Genomic DNA, 22825 nt, shown 5'->3' on the forward strand with positions numbered 1-22825 from the left:
TTTTTGTGTGTGTGTATGGTTGGACTCAATGATCTCAAAGATCCCTTTCTTCTTCAAAGGTGGAGAAGGACTCTTTGCCAGGAAGGGTAATGATAGGACAAGGGGAAACGGTTTTAAATTGGAAGAAAAAAGATTCAGATTAGATATTGGGAAGAAATTTTTTACTATGACGGTGGTGAGACACTGGAACAGGTTGCCCAGAGAAGCTGTGGCTGCCCCATCCCTGGAGGGGTTCAAGGCCAGGCTGGATGGGGCTTGGAGCAACCTGGTCTGGTGGGAGGTGTCCCTGCCCAGGGCAGGGGGGTTGGAACTAGATATCTTTGATGTCCCTTCCAACCCCAACCAATCTATGATTCTATTCCAGCCATGTGATTCTATGGTCCTTCAGCAGGAAAGCTGGTTTTGTCAGCCCATGCTTGCTGGTGGAAGCAGGTAGGGGGTTAGTGCTGGACTATGGGTTCTGGGCTGGAGGCTGGCTCACAGGGGCCTTTTCTGCTGCTGACATGGGTGTGGGAGCCACAAAACCTGAGGGCAGGGTGATCCTCTGCTGAGCAAACGCCCTCAGAAGCAGGTGCCCACGCGTATGGCTCTGCCTGCTGCAAAAAACCAGCGAAAACAGCAGGGCTTGCCCAGTTTGTATGACATTAAAATAACATTTTTTTTCTGGTGTTGAGTGGGCGAGTGTAATGTCTTGGAGGTGGGCAGAGGCACTCTGGTGCCAGCATGGGCATGCTCTGCAGCAGCAGCACCCAGCCCTGTCTGGGCAAGCTGGCAGCGCTGCTCCTGCCTGCCCTGCCAGCTGCCAGCCCCTGCCTTCCCTACAGACTGGCACTGCTGCGGTTTGCCAGCTAGAAAACGAAGAGCTAGGAAATAAATGCTTATTTTAAAACATATCACAGAATCACATAATCACAGAATCTTAGTGGTTGGAAGGGACCTCTGAGATCATCGAGTCCAACCACCAAAAAACAAAACAAAACAAAACCAAAAAAAACCCCACAAAACACACACACCACACCAAATGCCCACCAAAAACACCGCACCCACCAACTAAACCCCACAATCAACACCTCACCATAAACCAATAACCTTGGGCACTAGAGCATGCCCTGAAGAGCCATGTCTATACGTTTCTTAAATACCTCCAGGGATGTTGACTCCACCACCTCCCTGGGCAGGCTGTTCCAGGGCCTGACCACCCTCTCAGTAAAGTAGTTCTTTCTAATATCTCATCTAAATCTCCCCTGCCCCAACTTCAGACCATTTCCTCTGGTCTTGTCGTTCGTCCTTTGGGAGAAGAGGCCAACACCTGCCTCTCTACACCCTCCTTTCAGGTAGTTGTAGAGGGCAATGAGGTCTCCCTTCAGCCTCCTCTTCTCCAAACTAAACATGCCTAGTTCCCTCAGCCTCTCCTCGTAGGACTTGTTCTCCAGGCCCCTCCCCAGCTTGGTGGCTCTCCTCTGGACAACGCTCCAGCACTTCAATGTCTTTCCTGTAGTGAGGGGCCCAGAACTGAACACAGTACTCGAGGTGAGGCCTCACCAGTGCCCAGTACAGAGGCACGATGACTTCCCTACTCCTGCTGGCCACACTATTCTTGATACAAGCCAGGATATCTACAGTGAAAATCCAGTGTCGTAAAATCGTTTCATATGCATCATGCCAATGGGCTGGGTGTTACCCTGTGAAACTTTCTGCAACTGTCGGTATGTAAGGGTGGTTTGCACTTAGTGGTAAACTTGTTTTAAGTCCCAGGTCTCATGAATTGTGTTTGTTTAGTTTGTTTGAAACTCAGGGAGTTACCAACTAGGGTAAAATTGCGTATAAGGAATACAGTTTTTAAAACAACTCAAGGTTATACTAATGTAAAAACTTAGTTAAAAATTGCTGGCAGTGTGTTGTCTCAGGATTAGTTATAACTTAATTTAAAGCAATTCTAATGTAGAATGAGAATTATCAAAACCTCGTTTTCAAAAAAGTTCTTTTTTCTTTTTTAATGGTGGATGTTACCAGAAATACTGGAATTTCAAGTCACACGCAGTTTATAGTTTATATTCCAAGGGTTTGTAAGAGTTCTTGTTGTGGATGTGGGTCTGCTAGTTTGGGAAAATATTGAAGAAAATGGTCAGTCATCGTGCTGTAATGGTGTATCCCCATTTGGTGGGCTTGAGTATAGTCCATTGCAGCATGGGAAGCTGACTTCAGTTGACACTGCATTGAGTTTTCTAGGCATTTTTACTACTTCATGCTAACACCAGTGTAACATTGACATATTTTTCTGGATTACTGGGAAATGCCTCCTAATGAAGTGTAGGGTGCCAGCACCCTTTTGTGGGCAGCGTAACAGCAGAGAATCTTTTTCTTTTCAATGTGCAAATATCAAATTCCTTTACAGGCACAGGTGATGTCCCCACTCAACTGCTGGTCTCTATGTGTGTTTTTGCAGAAAGTACCCACTTGACTGAAATATTCTGTTGCTTTGGAAACAGCTTCTGTGATTTGCTGAACCATTTTAGAATAGTGTATGTTCACATTGATAAAGTCACATAAATATTTTCTTATAACTAGGCAGATATCTGCAAAAATAAAATAATCTGCTCCTGATTGAACAGCCATGCAGTTTATATGTATTTCTGGAAATAAAGTTTCTTGCAGCATTAGTGCTTCCCTTTATCCTGTATCCTTCTTAACTGACATCTGCCATTTCTTTCCTACCCCTTTCCTGGTCATTGAGGGATTTTCCAGTTTTGCAAGCACTTCAGGAGGAAGCCAGCTGATGCCAGTAGTGTCAGGAATCGGGTGTTTGAAAAGGCGTCAGATGTTGATTATATGGATTAAAATCAACCACTAAAAATAAAATTTAAGATCTAAATTTAAAAGAAAAAAATCTAACAAGAAGACCACTTTAGATTTTCTTGCAGGATAAATTGTCTGTGGTAACGCAGAAGTTATTTTAAGTTTTTAGTTTTAAGACTTTAGTTTTAAGCCATTATTGGCCAAATTTTTTGCTGACCCTTTCTGATTGAAGGTGCAGAGATTGCAGATTGGGTTCTGTTAAATGGCTGCTTGTACCTCTGGGATGTTTCTCCTGGCCCCAAGTACTAAACAGCTTCAGTCTTTATTTTTTTTTTTTTAATTTTTTTTTTCCGAACCAGGAATGTCGAGAGTTGTTTCTCCCGCTCCCTTTACTGGGGTTACAAGGGAATTGGCTTGGTGACTGTGTATATGCAGAACATACTACTTATTCTTACAGAATCAGAAATTTGTCCCTTTCAAGGTCAGGAGTTGCCATTTGTAATGCACTTACATTTGTAAAAGAAAAACTAGTAATTGTGTTTCCTCTTTTTTGCAGATTGCAGAATCAGCATGTGCCTCTGATAGTTGAAAAGGTAAGCAGAACTGTATTTGCAAATATATAATGAGATTCTTTGTTTTCTGATTGATGCATTCAGATCATAACTTGGAGGAGAGAATTCATCTTAATGCATTTAAAGAGTTATTTAAAACTTTCTTATTCTATGTGTAACTTTTATTTATGTTTGTATACTAAACTCCTTCAAAAATACTGGATCAGTACAGACTGAAAATAGAGAAGATATTGTTAAGAAATATCTAATTGTGTCAAGTCCATGTACAAATTACAAAAAATTATGTACCCTCTGACTGCAAATTTGTATCCAACCCACATTAATAAAATAAATATGCAAAGCTCCCATGGAGGTCTTGAGTTTGCTGAGTGCTTGAGCTGAGCTTGGTAACTGTTTGTGGTGGGAAAGTTTGCTGATGATACCAAACTGGGAGGGGTGGCTGACACCCCGGAGGGCTGTGCTGCCATCCAGCGAGACTTGGACAGGCTGGAGGGCTGGGCAAAGAAGAACCTCATGAGGTTCAACAGGGAAAAGTGTAGGGTCCTGCACCTGGGGAAGAAAAATGTCAGGTACCAGTATAGGTTAGGGGTGGACCCGCTAGAGGCAACTACTGAAGAGAAAGATCTAGGGGTCCTGGTGGACAGTAAAATGACAATGAGTAAACAGTGTGCTCTTGCGGCCAGGAAGGCCAATGGTATCTTGGGTTGTATAGGGAAGAGTGTGGCCAGCAGGTCAAGGGAGGTCATTCTCCCCCTCTACTCTGCACTGGTGAGGCCACAACTGGAGTACTGTGTCCAGTTCTGGGCTCCCCAGTTCAAGAGGGACAGGGAACTACTAGAAAGAGTCCAGCGAAGGGCAACAAAGATGATTCAAGGATTGGAGCATCTCCCTTATGAGGAGAGACTGAGAGAGCTGGGACTCTTTAGTCTGGAGAAGAGAAGGCTGAGGGGAGACCTTATCAATGCCTACAAGTATCTCAAGGGAGGGTTGAAGGAGGAGGGAGCCAGACTCTTTTCAGTGGTTCCCAGTGAGAGGACGAGGGGCAACGGGCACAAGTTGGAACATAAGAGGTTCCACTCAAATATGAGGAAAAACTTCTTCACGGTGAGGGTGACAGAGCCCTGGAACAGGCTGCCCAGGGAGGGTGTGGAGTCCCCTTCCTTGGAGATTTTCAAAACCCGCCTGGATGCAGTCCTGAGTAACATGCTCTAGCTCTAGGCAATCCTGCTTCAGCAGGGGAGTTGGACTAGATGATCTCTATGGTCCCTTCCAACTCTAGAAATTCAGTGAAATTCAGTGAAATTCAGTGAAAGGAGGAAATATGTCCAATTGACAAGTCTGTCTCCTAACACCAACCATCACCCCACCTTGCATGACTCTTTTTTTTTTTTTTTTAAATAAAGTATCTTCAAGATCTTTGAAACTTTTTTAACCTCCTTTGAAACTATTTTGTATTTTTCTTCCAATTACCTATTATTTTCCTTAGCACCACTGTGTAGCTGTATCTATTATTTTTTAAATGATGGTGACAATACTGGTGTTACTGGGAGATCTAGGCTGCTCAGTTTTCTTCTCTGAATGGTTATCACATTTTCCCTGGAAACATGCCTTAAATACATTTCTGACAGTCACAAGTGTTTGAGGAGGCCTTCAGAAATAATGTATGTTAAAAATTAGATGCTCAGTCCTCGAAGTACGCCAATAATTAGGATAGGTAGTGGTACCTAAACCAAAACCTTGTGATAAATATAGGTTACAAAATAGTTTGCTGTAGTAAACTGTTTACTAGTTAACTGTTTAATCTGCAAACATTCTAATTTATTTCTAATTTGGAGATGGGCTCTAGATTTCCTTGATCAAGGGAGCAAGAGGTGCAAAATCATTTATTTATGTAGTGTAACAGCAGATGGTGCTGTTGGAGGAGATTTAATCACCTGAGGAGTTGAACTGCAAGCTGAGGCATATGGTATCGGAGCTCTTGGGGCTTCTGCTGTGCACCTACCAGCTTCGTGTTGTGAGATTTGCTGTGCTGAACGAATGCTCAGGCTGTAATTAGCCTATACAAATTCTAGCAGTTGTGGCTAATTGATGTTCATTATTGCTGCAGTATGCAAGATTTGAAAGAAAACTTGCTGTTGGCCTGTGATGCCATCCTTGTGCTTCAAAAGTACACGGATTGCATGTGTGTGTGTGGGGGAAATAATTCCTAAGAGTGCTTGCAAAACATGGTGTGTGACTATTTCTTCAAAGAGTGTATCAAGGAAGCAGATAGCAGTGGCCAAATCTGTAAGTAAATGAGATTTGCAGGGGTGTTCTTGGTACATAGAGATTTTCATGCAATGTATTTAAGAAAAAGTAGTAGTGAGATTATTTTGTGTTCTGTCATCAAACTCTTTTTGTCCTCTTTCTCCTTTCCCCAGCAGCTTTCCATGTTAGCTGATTTGGAGTGAGTCAGGTGGGTACCTAAAGGTATGGTGGATTATTCCTATGAGTTTTGTGAGGAGTGTAGGGTGAAGGAGACACTTGCCAAGTGCTGTGTCTGACAGAAGGGCTGTGGCCTAGCTGTGAGCCTCCTGATGCTAGGCAACCTACATGGGAAGGGACTCTAGATCCCATTTCTCCAGGGTCCGCAGGTGGAGCTCACAAATATTGAGCCACAAAACCACATCTATCACAGGCTGCAAATCCACAGAAACTTGGTCTGACTTTGTTCTGGTGATGTAGGCGGTAGAGGAAAGAATTGAGAAGCTGCTGAACTTTTCCATCAGTCTTGATGTGTCGTCTCTGATCTCACTTGGTTTAGTTTGCTTCTGGCATTTTGATGGAGGACACTTTAGTTCTTCAGGGTTTCTGTGTTCCTAATTCAGTGATGCGTGTGAGATGGAAGTATTCAAGATATGTAAGTATGTAACTGAATTTCCCCTGGGAATTGCTTTTTCTTCAGGGATAAGGAGTCCGCTTTCTCCTTGATGCCTTTGTGTGTGCTTTCAAGGTGCATCTAGGGGTTTTTTCCCCGATGATGAGGATAAGCTAAGCTAGCTGTTAGAATGGTCCTTCACAACTTGGTTTGTGTGCAGTGTATACACAGAATATTAAAGCAAAAGAAATGCAAGTTATGTCTTTGGGTACTCATGTAGTGTGTACTACACTATAGCTAACATTTAGTTTAAAATCTTTCAAGTAGTCTTGTGGGGAAATAAAAGCAAATACTGTTGTGTTGGGTAGGACATTTTGAAATACTTGGTGATCTTCCTATCTTTGAAATACTCGATGGGAAATAGAGACTCAAAACCAGGAGAGAGTTAAAAGTGGAGATACACTGTACTTTTCTGTGACTCCACTGAAATGGGACATTTGGATGTCATTTTTCTGTTTGACATGGCCAGCACGTAATGTATTTGGGAAAGGAAAGCTTTTTGCAGTACTTGTAGTCTAAATATTGCGGGGTGTGCTGCTATGCAGAATCACTTGGCTCTGGCGAGTGGATTTAGGTAACAGCTGGACTTTGGTTTGTTGCTCCATGTTAAAAGCAAAAATCCCCTCTACTACACCAGCACAGTACAGTTGGGACTTGAATTTATTTTAGCAGTCTAGTGGAGAAAAACCAGTTTGTGCAGTTAAAGAGCAGGCTTTCTCCACAGTCCTATTCCACAAATAAAATGCTGTATATGCACTGATCCAAATAATTTAACTAATAGGTATATCAATTATTCTTTATTGCTATTTTTGAGAGTTTCGTAAATCTCTGAGCAGCAAATAGTCTTTTTACATTGTTTTTAACTTCTTTTTTCCAGAATTAAAGGTTTTCCAGTGGTCTCAGAGTGTTGCTTCAGTTGTGTCACTTATCCCAGAGCAGGTTTTTGGGAATAAAACTCGAGAGTTTACTCACACCTGCTGTCCAAGGCAAAGGCATGGCTTCAGTGGAGTCCTTTTAGAAGCTGTCCTTGCCTTGTTCACATTCCACTGACAGTTACCAAGCCTTGATGCTGAAGCAGTGTGGAGACTTTGCACCCATAGGAGCTGAAAGGCTTCTGGACATCTGTTGCTACATGGATTATTTACAGGCAGTGAATAAGTTTATTAATGCAGGTTTGCTGCATTATGAAAGCTGCTTGAATAAAAGTTTGGAGGATCATAGAAGTCAAAAACGCTGTTCTTTCCTCAAAGTGAAATGATAACTGGGTTATTAATGATTTCAGAAGTAATCCAGCATGCCTTGGCAAGAAAGGAAGATCTTTTCTGTAGTGAGCAGTCTGGGTTCAGAGCCCTTTTTCTGAAAAAAAAAAAAAAATCTACCCCCAATTTCTGAAAGCATTCTGAGACCCTATTTTATATGGAAGGACTCTTATTTTATTTATTTTATTGATTTTATTTATTTTATTTTATTTTATTTTTAATTACCTAATCCTGTACCTCTGGAGGCCAAGTGAAGAGTAAAAAAAGCCAAAATGCATATTCTACAGTGGGACCAAGTTTGGAAGATTAGTCTCCTAATTAGTATGTGTAAAAGAAGCGCTGAGAAGTTCATTCCCTAAATTCCCCATTCCCTAAAACAGACTGTTTTAATGCTGTTTTCTAGGAAAAGTAGATGTTATTTGGACTTCATTATTAAGTACATCTAATTTATTCTTTTCAAAGTATTTTTCACTTTAAAAGAGGTGGTTGTTAGAAGTTAGTTGTAATGGAAATCAGTGATGTGTTACCTCTATAAGGTGTGCACTTTCTTCTTGCTGCACTGATGTACTTGGGGAGTTGTAATCAAAAATACACAGCTTCCCAGTATAGCTTTCCACCCGTGGTGCTCTAAAAGAGACCTCAAGTGTACTTTACTTGCTTTAGATGTCAAAGTCAGATCTTAGCCTCAGTAGGACAGTTTCAATGTAGGGCTGAGTAGGGTCAGTTTGGATCAGCTGAGCAGTTGTTTGCCAAGCAGAGGGTCTATGGCTGCTTCTGGAGTATGTGAACCAAGAATCTGTATCTGTTAGTATACTAAAATATTATATATATGTTAGTAGGTTTTTTTCTAGCTCTTCCCTGCCTGGGAAGATGGTGTGCTTATGGCTTTGTATGCAGTGGGAATGTGCGTTGTTGAGTTGAAATGTAAGATAGGATCATGTAGGTGGCACAGTCCAACCCAATATGTTCTCCTGAACCCTTGTCCCTCCATGCAGAGGGAATTTCAGTGCCTGCAGCATGATGTCCGGGGAACCAAAGCATGGGAAAGCTCGGGGCAGAGACACAGGCTTGGTAGGCAGTCAGCCAAGCTCGGCTGGGTTTACTGGCCTGGGGTCTGTGTTAAGTGACTTCTGTAAAAGAGCAGGTCACCAAAGGAGGGCAACACAGGAGTAATCTGCTGTTGCAGTCCTGGGTGGAAAGACATGCTGAGCACTGCTAATTTTTCTCAAGTGTATTTTTTTATAAGGAAAGGATTAGGAAAAAATGTGGTCATTCATTTTCTGCCAAGAATATATTTAGCCTAACTCTTAAACACATATGGTTAAACCTTAAAAGGATGCAAACGCTTCATTAAAAAATGTGGACAGACAGCCTGGTGTCATTTGGCTGCAATTACTCCAGCATCGCATCTCCTGTGTGTATTACAGTTCTTCTGTCGACTGGCCTTATTTCTGCCTGTTCATCTTAACTATTGCTTCCAAAATCTGTTTAGCACGCTTATTTAAATAATATTAATAAAAATAGATCTGTGTAAATTCTGTTTCTTACAAACTTCAGTAATACCACCATGAGTCTACCTTAATTTGCACAAATGTTTATGCAACTGACGTTCCTGTTTGCTGTGTTTTTAGCAGACAGGAGCTGGCTTTTCCTCTGCTTCAGGCTGGAGGAGCGGGATGTTCGGCACTGGGCGCGTGGTGCTGAGCCCAGACCTGTAGCCCAGCTCCTCAGGAGGGGTTTCACTGAATTTCACTGAATTTTAGAGTTGGAAGGGACCATAGAGATCATCTAGTCCAACTCCCCTGCTGAAGCAGGTTATCCCTGGAACGTCGGTACGAGGCAGCTAGTCACTGTTTCTCACTTCTGGCTCGGCTCAGGTAGCTCCCTGATCACCTCTGTAATAATTCAAAAGCGAATTGTCCAAGTCTTTTGTCCTTGAGCACACTGCAGTACTGCGGGAATAACTGGACCCGGTTTGATGTGGTAAATAGGGTGACAATTATTTACAAGTTGTGTTGATTACAGTCAACTAATTTCCTTTTGTTATGCTGGAGTTGTGCTGGTGCTATAGGATGCAAATTCGGCAGTACAGAAAAATGTGTCCTTAGCACCTGTAGTACTTCAGTAAGAACACTGGTTATTTGTTGGGGTTTTTTTCTGGAAGGGGAAAAAAGTCTCTTTAATACTGTGCTTCCAAAATAGTCACCAAGGCTAAAACTAATGGAAAAATTAAGCCTGGTCTGAGCCTACCTAGCAAATCACCAAGACCTGTGTGTAGAATCCACAGCCATATAAAAACTTATCTTAATAAATACTCAAGCTTTAAGCAACATCTGAGCCACAGCACAGAACAAGGCAACTGCTGTGCCAGCTGCCTGGCTTGTGCTGCATGCTTGGCTTGTTTTCCTACCCTTTCTCCAAGTTTGGGCAGCAGCAAATATGAGTTTTGGAAACCAGACTATAGGACAGTGTTGACACTCCATCTGGGCTGTGAGGGAGGAACTGTGCTTGAAATCATGCATCTGAGGGTGATAAATCAAAAGAAGAACTAACCTCTTCCTATTTTTCTTTTAATTATCGAACTGATAATTGCATCAGCTCTCACTCTCCCAAAATCTCTCTGGCTTGACACAGTGATAACTGCACTTGGCTCTGGTCACAGATAGGAATTTCCCAGTCACCTGCTCAAGCTTTAAATCTTTATTCAATTAGGTGTTTGCAGTGGTGGTGCAGACTTCTGAAAATTGGTATTGAAGCTACCTGTGGTCTTTAGGAGTACCTTGACTGCCTAAAGCCTTGAAAGCATTTTATTGTCTTAGGATTTTTTTATTTTACTGTTTCATACACATTGAAATAAATAATTCCGAAAAGAACCTTTACTCAAGAGGAATTAATTTCTCAACAACCTTCCACGTCCTTTCTGTAGTAGTTAACTAATTTATTTTCAAGGAAAACTTATCCTGAACCGATACTCACAAGCTTGGAAAACATAACATCTTTTGAAACACAGTACTTCTTGAAGCATCTAACCTTTTTTCAAATATATTTGAAACACTTGCTTTTTAAACAATAAGTATGCTTTGGTTTCAATTAATGGTTGAAAAATATTATTTATCACTTTAGTTTTGTTGTCTTTGCTAAGCAGTTCAAGGGAAAGTGTATTAAGTCCTCACACTTGCTTCAGTTACATGTTTTAAAACCCTAAATGTGGTTACATGATGTGCCGTATACACACGTACAATATATAGGAGTGGCAGGGTTAGTTCTGTATCTTCACAGAAAACAAGTGAGCCTCCCTTTCCCAAATTCACCACAGCATACAACATGCCAATAACACTTTGGAGATGTTGGGTTCTGGTTCCCATTCCAAAATGTCTCGTTGGTCCATGCCTGGTTGTCATGAAATATGCGTCATCACAATAAGATTAAATACTGATGCTTTCATGATAATGCATAAACATTGTTTTTTGAAGTCCACCTTTCATAGCCACAATTTTTATTCTTTTCTGGCATAGCTGGACTTTTACATATATGTTGACCGTGGTATCTGAGCCATCTATCTACATAGAATGAGTGTTGCTGCTTCTGTTACTGGAGAGAAACACTTCATCTTAACTGCTACACATAACTGTGCATAATACTGTCTGTAATATACATAATAGATAATCTAGCTGATGGTAGTATTAGTATGCCAAGAGTTATAGCATTATTGATAGTATGGAGTTAATTAGGATTGGAATCAAGCTTTCTCTGTGATGATAGGAAAGCAAATTTAAGCAGCTTTTATAGAGCAAATAAAGTAACCCATTTATCAAAAGTTCTGCTTGAATTTCTAATCCCTTTAAGGGAAAAAGGCTTATCTGCTTTGCATGATCCTGTTCCCTCTCTCTGTCCATCTGCTTTAGTGAGGACAGGGACCAGGTGCGAGAGAGATGCCCAAGCTGGGGCTGCCGCAGCAGAAGCATGGCACATTTTGGTGTTAAAAATTGATGAGTCAGGTGTTTCCAGGTCTTATGGGGACCCGGATCAGACAGGTGTGTGATCCTGCCCATCTGATGGTAGCCTGCCTTGAGCTGCTGTGTTGCAGGGAGCCTGAGGGGTAGCAGAAATCCTCTTGAACATGTTGTGCTCATGTTCAAAGTACGCACTAGGACAATGTCTCAGGTTTTCAGAAGCAATGTTTTCCTTCCAAAGTTGCTTTGCAGCTCAGACTGGGGAAATCTCAATAGCTTGGTGTCTGTGGCTCTTCATTTGTGTAGCACTCCAACAAAAAGCGAAGTAAGGTGCCATCCTGTCCCCTTTCCTCCCGCTGCACCCTTGGTCATGCATGTCCTATGTGAAAGTAGTTGTCTCCAAGCTGTAGCACTTCTTTTGACTTTTGCTGGAGAATAGCTGCTTTTCCTTCCCAGTTCTTTCACTCATCCCTTATTCCTCAGTAAGTATTTCACCCAGGGAGGAATAACACCCTGCACCAGGACAGGTTGGGGGCTGACCTTCTGCAGAGCACCTCTGAGGAGAAAGACCTGGGAGTCCTGGTGGACAACAGGATGACCATGAGCCAATAATGTGCCCTTGTGGCCAAGGAGGCCAGTGGCATCCTGGGGGGCATCAGGAAGAGTGTGACCAGCGGGTTGAGAGAGGTCATCCTGCCCCTCTGCTCTTCCCTGGGGAGGCCCCAGCTGGAGCACTGGGTCCAGTTCTGTGCTCCCCAGTTCAGGAAGGACAGGGAACTGCTGGAGAGGGGACAGCAGAGGGCTACAAAGATGACACAAAGATGCCTGGAGCATCTCTCATATGAGGAGAGGCTGAGGGACTTGGGTGTTTTTGATCTGGAGACAAGAAGACTGAGGGGGGATCCGATCAATGCTTATAAATACTTAAAGGGAGGGTGTCAAGAGGACGGGGCCGGTCTTTTTTCAGTGGTTCTCAGTGACAAGACAAGAGGAAATGGATACAAACTTGTGTGGCAGAGCCCTGGCAGAGGCTGCCCAGGGAGGTGGTGGAGTCTCCTTCTCTGGAGACATTCAAACCCGCCTGAACATGTTCCTGTGGGACCTGCTCTGGGTGGACCTGCCTCTAAGGGGGTTGGACTGGATGATCTCCAGAGGTCCCTTCCAACCCCATGGGATTCTGTGATTCTGTATTTCTGTTGTCGGTCATTGCTGGCACCTGTGTACTTGGCATTGATGCCACCATCACTGCCCCAGCCCCCAGTGGTCATGGGTCTAGGGACAGGAGGTGCTGATTTCTTGTCAGTCATTGCTGGCACCTGTGTACTTGGCATTGATGCCACCATCACTGCCCCAGCCCCCAGTGGTCATGGGTCTAGGGACAGGAGGTGCTGCAAGAAAGGCAATAAAAAACATCTAAGGGGGTTGGACTGGATGATCTCCAGAGGTCCCTTCCAACCCCATGGGATTCTGTGATTCTGTATTTCTGTTGTCGGTCATTGCTGGCACCTGTGTACTTGGCATTGATGCCACCATCACTGCCCCAGCCCCCAGTGGTCATGGGTCTAGGGACAGGAGGTGCTGCAAGAAAGGCAATAAAAAACATACTTGCCAATGTTAAGTAATACACACATTTGCAAATTCTTGTTTAGCATAATACACTGGTATAGCAACACAATCCTCTGCGGGGAGGAGGCTGGTGATTAGCTCTGCGTTAAGCAGGAGAGGGCCCCATTCAGCACAGTGGGGCATTTGGGTGGATGGATGAAATCCAGAGGCTGTTGAAGCCGGAAAGAAAGGGAACTCTGATCAGCTCCCACTTGTATGTTTGAAAGGCTTTTCTGCCTCCTAAACTCTATCTAAATTAAGAGTGATTGATGTGATCTACTTGTTTTACTCAACTTAGTAAAATATGCTTTTTTAAAGGCAAGCTTATGGCAGCTATAGTTACTGGTTTGTTGCTTCCCCCAGCATTGTCCTGGGACAGGCTTTGTCACAGGATGGGGACTCTGCCAGCCAGCCTGAAGTGGTTGTGGCAAAACATGATGTGAGGCTCTGCATCCCCCTCGGGTCATCACGAGTATTTTAGATCAGATGAGGAATAGTCCACCTATGTTGGAGTACGTTGGAGGTCCTCTGATGCTAAATGGGGTTTGCCTTACAGTTGGACCTCTCCTGTGCTGTGTCAGATGAGGCAGGAGCATCTTAGGGGTGAAGCCTGTCAGGTTTAGTGGTGTGGGAGGTGTGTGTTCAATGGGGTTGCAAGGTCAGCAGAGTGACGTGGGCTCATGGACCTGCTCCTGGGTGGCCATTTCTGGGACCACTGGGCACTGCAGCCAGAAAGAGCTTTGGGGTAGGATTTGAGACAGTCATGTTACAGCTCTCCAGGCGCTCGCAGGGAGCTTGTTCCTGGTGTGACAGTGCTCACGCCAAAGCCTGGTGGGACAGGCACAGCTGATGGCTTTGTGGCATGAAGTTCAAGTTGGTCTCATAGCTGTTTGGTGATGGAGCTGGGCTGAGCCTGAAGAACTACATGAGCTTTCTGTGAAGTGAAAGGGATGGAGGAAGAAGAGGGTAAGTGCGTGTGTGTGTATCCGGGCTGGAAGCGATGGTCTAAGCAGCTCTTTGAGTGCGCACATATTACCTGGAAAACAGGATTTGTTCTGGGCCTGCAGAGAGGCTGTGGTACGGCAAGGTTAATGATAGGGGTGTGGGAAACAGATTGCCACTCTGAAACTCACAGTTTACCTAAAGCTATCATGCATTTAAGATGAGTTTACGTAGTCATTTTGCACATAGGCTTAGGATTTAAATAAAAAAAAAAAAAAGTAGTCGTGGAAATGATGTGATTTGTTTTAGGTGCTCCTGGGAGTCTCAGGAGAAGTAGTATGTGTGAGTCAAGTGTTTTAGCTCTGCGCCCTTGAAATTCTGCAGTGCTGGTGCCAAAATTAGCAGGGAGTTTTACTGCTTGTCTGTCTTGTCATATTTTTATGTTCTGCTTGAGTTCATGCTGTCTGTCTAGTGGGGAATCTGAGCAGCTTCATTGTGCTGAGAAGTGTGTTTTTGCACCTTTTGTCACCGCCTCTTCTCCCTCTTTGTGCACAGTCCTCTTCGTTACTTAAACCAGAATCTTCTCAAGATAGGGCTGGGGAGTGAAAAGGAATCATCTTGCCTGAGCAGACACTCATTCAGGTCACAAACTGGGATGATTGCAAATGTTTTATGGTGGTGGTAGGAAATTCAGGATATCTCCAAGCACGTGGGCTTTGTTTTTGAAACAGTGTGTGGAACAGTCACAAACATAGTGATCTGTTTATTCCTCGTTCTACTGTTAGAGACACAGCATTAATTAGTGCAATGATAGCTAAAGGCACATTTTACATTTTCAGGAAGGACTGCTTAACTCCTGCTGTCAAAAGTAAGCTGTAAAGATTGCAAATAGTGTCCTGAGGATCTGTTTAGTTGAGGATAAACAGATTTGATTGTTTTAAATTACTGAATAAAAATATTTAGCATGGATGTTAAAGTTGCAAAGTTATGCTTCTATATGTATATTTTAACATCATTCTTCATTTCTCAGTATCTGGTATTTTTAGACTAAAAGTTTCTTGATGTTTCTGATACACACATTTAACATTTACATTTTAATCACCTATGTGCCAGTGGTTGCAATTTTACAAAAACCCCTTTTTGAAATGACAGTGTGACTGGGCAAGTCATGTCGTTATCCTGTCCCAAAGTCATCACCTGGCAGATCAGCAATGAAGTCTGAGTGTGTTGATCAGCAGATCAATGGCTCAGCCAGCTGTTTGGGCTCCAGGGGTGATGAGTGCTGCTTCTGCGTTATCCCTCTGGGTTATACTGCTGCTGAGCCATCAGCTGCATTATTTGTTTCTTTATAAATATCATGCCCCTGCAGATCTTTCATCCTTGGATGGAATTTTTTGTGAGCTTTTTCTTTTTTTCTTACGTTAGCAAAGATAAAGCCAAATTGACTTAGAAAAGAACGAAACGAAATAAAGTGGTTCATTATGTTTGGTGTTTACACCCAGACTCTGGATTTCCACTGTGCTTTGCATGAATTCCCTGCTAAAATAATAAAACGGGCGGAATGGCTACTTTCTTTTTGCAAAACTTGGTAATTACATATTATGCAGTTGGATTACTTTGGTATGCCACCTGTGCATTTAGAAGAATGTCAGTGCAAAGTTCTGCCTTTTGTTTTAGTGTAGAGTAGAATTAAAGCTAGATTTTCCCACAAGCGGTGGGAAGAGAGATGGACCAAATTCATTGTTACAAAGTGGGCATGTGGCTATGTTTGCTATTGATTTTATTGTCAACCTTATCAAGTGACCATGTTGGTTTATATGGTTCCCCTTCTCGATAACTTTTGACTGTGCTGTCTGATTTCCACCAGTGCTGACACTTAACAAAGTCTCAGAGCACTGAAGTTCCTAAATACTTGGCATTGGCAGCTGCAGGAGAGACAGAGATATGTGTCCTCACTGAGGGAAGGGCAAAACGTAATATAATAGAGCAAATATTTTAGTGCTGTGAATTGTACAAGCCCATGCAGCAGCATGAAACCAAGCGGCGTCTTTTATGCCACCTACCTCCCAGTGCTCCCATGTACATAGATCATTGGAATTTATACTGTCTGTGCTAAAAGTAAGCTGAGTGAAAGACTGAAACTCGGCTGGGAGATAATGTGAAATGGGTTGAAGTTTTGCCTTTTGATTTCTGTGAACTACTGATAGTTTTGAAGTAGGATCGAAGGTGCACTTAAAAGGAATATTTTAATCTTAGTTTAATCTGATTGTCAGCAAAAGGAATCAAATTTACAGATGTTACATGAGGCTAGATTGTCACAGAACATTTTTGTATTTGTACTGGACTTTACTCTTTTTGGGTGCTTTGCAAACATTTAATTGTGGTGAAGAATCAGCAGAAAATGAATTATATTTAAAAAAATAAAATTGCAATGCAGAGCATAGAAAGCATAGAAGTTAGTTGTTAATGCTTCAGGAAAGGTAAGAGACAGATGCACAAAGTTCAATAGATTGGCAAGTACAAGACAAATTTCCATGGTTTGATCCACTCCAGTGTAAGAATGTGAAGCCTGTTAATGCTCCACTATTTTTTTTCTCACTGTAATAATGGATATTTTGTTAAAAGTATAAGTCCCTGTGTGGTTTTGTGGTTCAGTGCTCTCTGTTGAAGGCTTGTGACATTATGAGATTGGAGCAATTACCTAGAAAGCAACAGATATTGTGATGTACTTGATTAGTCAGGAAAAAAAACCAAAATTGGAATAATAAAAAAACCCACCAATCCACAAACCCCATCACCCTTAAATTAGTGCTTTTGATTGGGGTAAAAGTGTTGCCTTCTTTCAAACCAAATGCTTGAGAAGTTACATGTTTTGCTTGTTAGATGCTTATATTGACCTTTAGATCAGGCTCTTAATGAAATGAAAGTCCCTGTGGTTAACAAAATCTATTTCCCCTCAGCCAGATAACCGATATGTAATATTGTCTGGACATTTCCGTTAGTAAGAAAATCCACATGTAGGGAGAGAGGGTTACATTACCCACCCTGACCTTTGTCTGATACAGGGCTACATCTTTTGGTCGTTGATGATCATCTCACTTTTACAAGGGATCTTGGGTCAGGTTTTAACCAAACCAAACAGACATTCATCAGTTTGTTGCTGGGTAAAAAACTGCATCGCCCGTATTTTGAGTCCCTAAGTTGTCTGTGTGGTAACCTGCGGAGTGGACTTGATGCTATTCTGGAGTTAAAAAAAAAAAGGTAGTGAGATAAAGTAGTTTACATACTCTTTCAGATAAAAAATATTGTAATTCATCATACAAAACCCTAAATTCTTGCCAACTTTGAATTTGTAATTCTGCAGAGTGCACCTCAGCTACAGAAATAAGAACTTTTGGGGAAATACTATGTGAGAATTGAGAAAAAACCATGGACAGCCCATAGCAAAACTAATGTCCAGGCTGCTGCTTTTAAAGGAGATCTAATATTTTACCTTGTTTGTTGGTACATTGAAGCTTAAATATCCTACTCTTTTTTTTTTTCCAGACAGGAGCAGTCTCTGCCAGCCCAAAACCCAGGAAAAATATTTCACAATGGATGTAGATGACGAAGAAAACATGAGTAAGATGTGCTTATTTACACAGTAATAAATTATGTAATTATTTCTGAAGGTGACCTTTTTCTCATGAGGACAGGGACAACTAGGAAGAAACTTCAGAAGCGTAACTTAATATTTTTCTCTGTATGCTTTAAAATAAGGTATAAAAGAGAGGTATAAAATAAGGTATAAAAGAGCATTGTGTTTTAAATACACATAGTAATATGCTAGTCTAGTTATACTTTGTGTTTCATATTTTTCTTCCAACAACTGACTAATTAAACAAAATATTTTCCTGTTTTGAACCAGCAATGAAGAAGAGAGGGACAATATTGGTAGTACCAGTGCAGAGGGTTAGAGACCAGTCAGAAGGGAGGGGTGAGGAACTCAGAAGAAGATGGAGTTGAAGTGTATAAAATAAGTGAGAAAGCAGAAATGGAGGAAGGAAAAGTAAAGGGAGGAGCTAGAAGATATCTTCCAGGTCTTGCATGGCTGATTATTCTGATTGGATGCTGATTGTTCCAATCCCGAGCTACTGAATTACTAAAGGGCATTTAAACACAAGAATAATCAAATATAGTAATAATTTCTGCGAGGTTGCTAACTCTATTAAGATCTGTGGAGAAAAGTGTTCTCATCAAAACATTAAAAAAATATTTTTACTATTATTGGCCTTTCAACTATCTTTTTGTGTGAATGAGAGAAATGTTGCTACAATGCTGATGTGCTGTGCTTGACTGTAAATAATTGTATATGACCTAATAACAAATGTGCTTATTCTTCCCCTAAGTGACAATGGCTAAACGGCGCGTCTCTGACAAAGCCCGTCAGTGTAGGAGGCTTTAGAGCAGAAGAGTTGTAGTTCAGTCTTAAAGAGTTACAGAATATTTTTACTGGGAGATAAAGAGGCTAGATCACTGAGTTAAACAAAAAAAAAAAAGAACCAACCAAAAGAAACCTACTAAACAAACAAAACGCCAAAAAACCAAACCCCACAATATTAACTGGACTATTAACAAATATTAACTGGACTAGAACGCATCTTTCTTTCTTTGACTGAAACAGTGAAATCAACTGGAATATGCTTGCTAACGCTTTCTTTTCCTTGGTATAAAAGAAGTTACTTCAGATAGATGCTTTAGCTATTTCTGAAAGTGACCTCCCTGAGGAAGACTTCAAAAAGTAGCAGCTGTAATTGGATAATTCACATAAGATAATTTTTTGGATAAAACGTCTCCTTTTCTTAATAAGGAGTATGTCTGAGCATGAATAGAAGATGCCTTCGTGAGCTGGAGGAAATATTATCTCTTTATGGGGGCATTTTGTAAGTGTCCTTCAGCAAAACACTCAATTTTTCTCTGTACTTGGGATTTTTTGTGTGTATACGTTAGTGCATTAATACAGGAAGCCATTCACTGAACTTTTTCTCTTGTCAGGAGGCTGGCTCCTTGGAATTGTTATAGTTTTGGGGCGTACATTTGTATAACCATAGTTGTCTCCCAGAAGTATATCTTCAGATGTTATCTGTACCATGTTTGTGAAAGGAAGCTACAGATAACAAGTCCACTTGGATGAGCCCAGTTAATAAAAGGTGCAAGAAAAGCTTCCTGCATCTGTATGCCCACACAAACAGGAATTTGAAGCATTAAATCATCACATTAGGGGGAGAGAAATTAAAATTCAGATTCTCAAGTTCTTCCCCTTGGTTCATACAAAGATATATATTTTTTAATTTTTTTCTTTCTGTATTTTTATATTTCTGAAGTAAGTTCTTCCCCTTGGTTCATACAAAGATTTTTTTTTTTTAAATATTTTTCTTTCTGTATTTTTATATTTCTGAAGATTGGAAAGTGCAATATTAGAAGTTGCCTATTAATTTTTAAATTACTTTATGTAACTCCTTTTCGGGGAATTATCTTACAGGAAAGGAAGGTGGGCATATGCAATATTTGTAGCTTGCAATTACATAACTAGAATTGTTCTGCAGAAGCCAGAATTAAAATTGTATTGGTTTGGCTGAAATGTAAGACAGTGATGAGGTTACGTTAATGTTCCTGAGAAAATACAGTATTTCAGACTTCAGGTTTTAAGGTCTTCCTTCTTTATCTGTTGAACACTGAGACGTTACAAGAGATATGATGAAATATGTTATTTTTTTTAGGATGTTTTTTATTTGATTTGTTTTCTGTTGCTTTGCATGGAGGGTATGTCTGCTGGAATCCCATCTGCATATTATCTCAGCATCTAATCAGAGAACCCAGCGGAAGCATCAATACAATAGAAATAAATAATTTGTAGGTGTAAATTCACACTGTTGCCTATACTTACCGATTACCTTACAGGCAAAGAAGTGTAGCATGTTGCAAAACGGTTGGGTTTTCTACTTGGTTTTTTAATGAAAAAAATAGCTTATTTAGAATTTCCCCAGGCCGGTAAATGAGAGCAGCAGTATAAGAGGTAGCTAGAAACATCTTTCAGTTCAGCTAAGAGTCATCTAAATGTAATTAAGTGTGCTCCAGATCAGTCAGAGCAAGGAGAGTGTTGTCACTCAGCAAGCAGGTAATGGAAGTTCCCCAACTGATAACGCATCTTAATTACAGACACTTTTTAATTACAGAGAATAAAACTAAAAATAAACAGACTTAGACAGAAGATTTCTTTCTTTACTAGCATGAAAATTTCCTGTGCCTCTTTCGTTCTTGGAGTGCCCTGAGGTTTGTAAGCCTCTCAAACAAGATTTCAGGGGCAGGACTTCTCTTCCACTGAAGTTGTTGGCACGTGATGCTGTCCGCTGTGATTTTTACCAAGGCAGCTTCTACAGATGTCAGTGAAATCAAAGCTGCCAACTACATTTAGTAACTAGTAGATAACCTAGTCTTATGACAGATGTCTTAAATCATGGGTAGTATTAATGTTCAAGAAAACAGGATCCCATTATCAAGTGTTTATATCTGTATTAACTCCACTTTAAAGTGTTGAATACGTAACAGTTGTGATGGACCTCAAAGGGCTCTCTAAAGCATTCATTCCTTGAAAAATTACTTGAAGACTGGGAAATGCATAGATTTGAAAGTGTATTTAAAATCTAGGATGAAGCTGTTTTTAAATCTCTTGATTTTGGGGTATGTTAGGAGATCGTCCAAGATTGTGTAACTTTTCTGAGACAAGACATACGATGTTAACATATGAAAGTTTCATAAAAATGAAAAAAGGATAATGAAGAGCTTCCATTACTGAATCCAGAGATTTCTTTTTTTTACAATTCAGATGGTAACTTTTTTCTCCTGCCAGCTCTCTCCTGTGCTTTATATGTTCTAATAGTGATTTAACACTCACAGTATACTCATTTTCATGCCTTATTGTAGCTGTGATGCCAGCAGCACAAGGCTTAATACTGGTTTCCAAATCAGACCAATAGACTTTGAAATTATCTAAGCTGTGTTTTAGAACATAAATGGGGTGGTGGTCCACGTCTGCCATGACCTCTGCTTCAGAGCAACAAAATTATTCTCCTTTTGAGTACTGATGCTCCCAGCTTGAGCTACGATGGGATCCTGAATCAGCCAGAACTTTTGGGGGGGGGGTGCATGAAGATGCCCTCGCTCATTCTCTTTGGAACAAGAGACTCCCCAAAGTCTTACGAGCTCTAAAACAACATATTACCAGAATGAAAAAGATTGCAGAATGGAGCAAGAAAAGCAAGTCCACAGTGAATCCAGCTGTGGGTCCACTGCTGTGAGAAGAGGAGGATGACTTCAGGACAAGGGGCAATTAGAGTTCTGTGGTGTAGAGGAGGGATGACAAGGTTGAAATACTAGAGATATCTGTAAAGTCATGAGCAGCACAGGGTGTTTAATATCGGAATCATCAAATTGAAAAAAAAAAAGGCAAATAAAACAAAATAGATGCCTTAAGTGTGACTAGAAGATGGGGGTTCAAAGCAAGGAATGGGAGATGTTTTCATGCAATGTGTAATGAAACTCTGAAGTGTATTGCCCAGGACATCGTGGATACCAAGGGTTTATGGGGTTAGAAAAAGCAGTTAGAAAAATTCCTGGAGGGTGAAAAAACCCACTGGTGGCTCTCTGCCAGACTCTCTGGGACAGGCCAGAGCTATGGCTCCCTCCATGAGAGGCTGCCTTGGGGAAGCATTGCCATGTCCTTGCTCTGGTTTTTACCCTCTCTTTGGGTGTCTGCTGGTGGCCCTGTTACAGGCAGGGAGTCGAGTGAGGTGAGTTATGAGGTAGAAACACCATTCTTAACTTCTGTAACGAGGTGGGATACCTGGGGAAGGGAGAGCTGTTTCTGAGCAGCGGGGAGAGGCTGGGCTGGAGGAGTTACTCCATGTCTGAATGTGGCAAAATTAATCATTTTCTTCCGTCCTTTCTTATTGAGACAAGGTAAGCCTGCAAGTTTCTTTCCTGCTTCCTACAAGTAGCACCTCTCTGTGAGTGCATCGTTTCCCTTGCCTGTGTAATGAGTTGGATTACGCAGTTCCTCCAGCTGCCATACTTAGATGCACATAAGTCTATATAAAAGAACACACTTAATGTTCTTCCTTTTGAGTTCAACTGAAGTCTATTCAACTTACGTTTTCCTTCTGTGGTTTCCAGAGGCACTGGTAGTAATCTTCATGTAAAAATGATAAAGCCAGAGGCTGTTAGTGGTAACTAAAGGATTTCTGTTTAGCCTAAAAATTGTAGCGACTGATAACAAATTCTTGGTATAACTAGCAAGAGTCGTGTTCCAGAAGTGGGGTAGTAATCTTCATGTAAAAACGATAAAGCCAGAGGCTGTTAGTGGTAACTAAAGGATTTCTGTTTAGCCTAAAAATTGTAGCGACTGATAACAAATTCTTGGTATAACTAGCAAGAGTCGTGTTCCAGAAGTGGTGGTTTAGGTTAGATGTAATTTTTGGAGATTACAGTTTCAAGTAAGAGAATCACTGTAAGGAAAGTTTTAAAAATTCACTCTATTGTCCTTAGATTCCTTCATGGTTTATGTGTGTGTGTATATATATATATATATCGGTTTATGTGTGTGTGTATATATATATGTATATAAAGAACATATATACATGAACACTGTGTATTGACAGTTGTGGCCCTATAGCACATATTCTGCAAGAAATATAATTTGTGGCTGAATGTTATAAGAGATGCTTTATTAAATTTAGCAGATTT

At 41.2% G+C, this 22825-nt stretch overlaps 1 protein-coding gene across 4 annotated transcripts in view; it reads left to right on the plus strand.

Moving 5' to 3' along the window:
- Positions 1 to 3350: 3350 nt before the first annotated feature.
- ADARB1 (adenosine deaminase, RNA-specific, B1) overlaps positions 3351 to 22825 on the plus strand; it is a 65489-nt gene continuing 46014 nt past the window's right edge. For 2 of the 4 annotated variants that reach the window (XM_014949222.1, XM_014949225.1), the window contains exons 1-2: positions 3351 to 3389; positions 17591 to 17665. In XM_014949222.1, the coding sequence (XP_014804708.1) occupies positions 17638 to 17665 (28 nt within the window). In that variant the 5' untranslated portion in view covers positions 3351 to 3389; positions 17591 to 17637. Of the gene's footprint in view, positions 3390 to 5788; positions 5824 to 17590; positions 17666 to 22825 lie in introns of all 4 variants that reach the window. The other 2 variants (XM_014949223.1, XM_014949224.1) reach the window with 2 other exon arrangements.

Source organism: Calidris pugnax, unplaced genomic scaffold (genome assembly GCF_001431845.1).
Source record: "Calidris pugnax isolate Ruff unplaced genomic scaffold, ASM143184v1 scaffold75, whole genome shotgun sequence".
Lineage (NCBI taxonomy): Eukaryota > Metazoa > Chordata > Aves > Charadriiformes > Scolopacidae > Calidris > Calidris pugnax.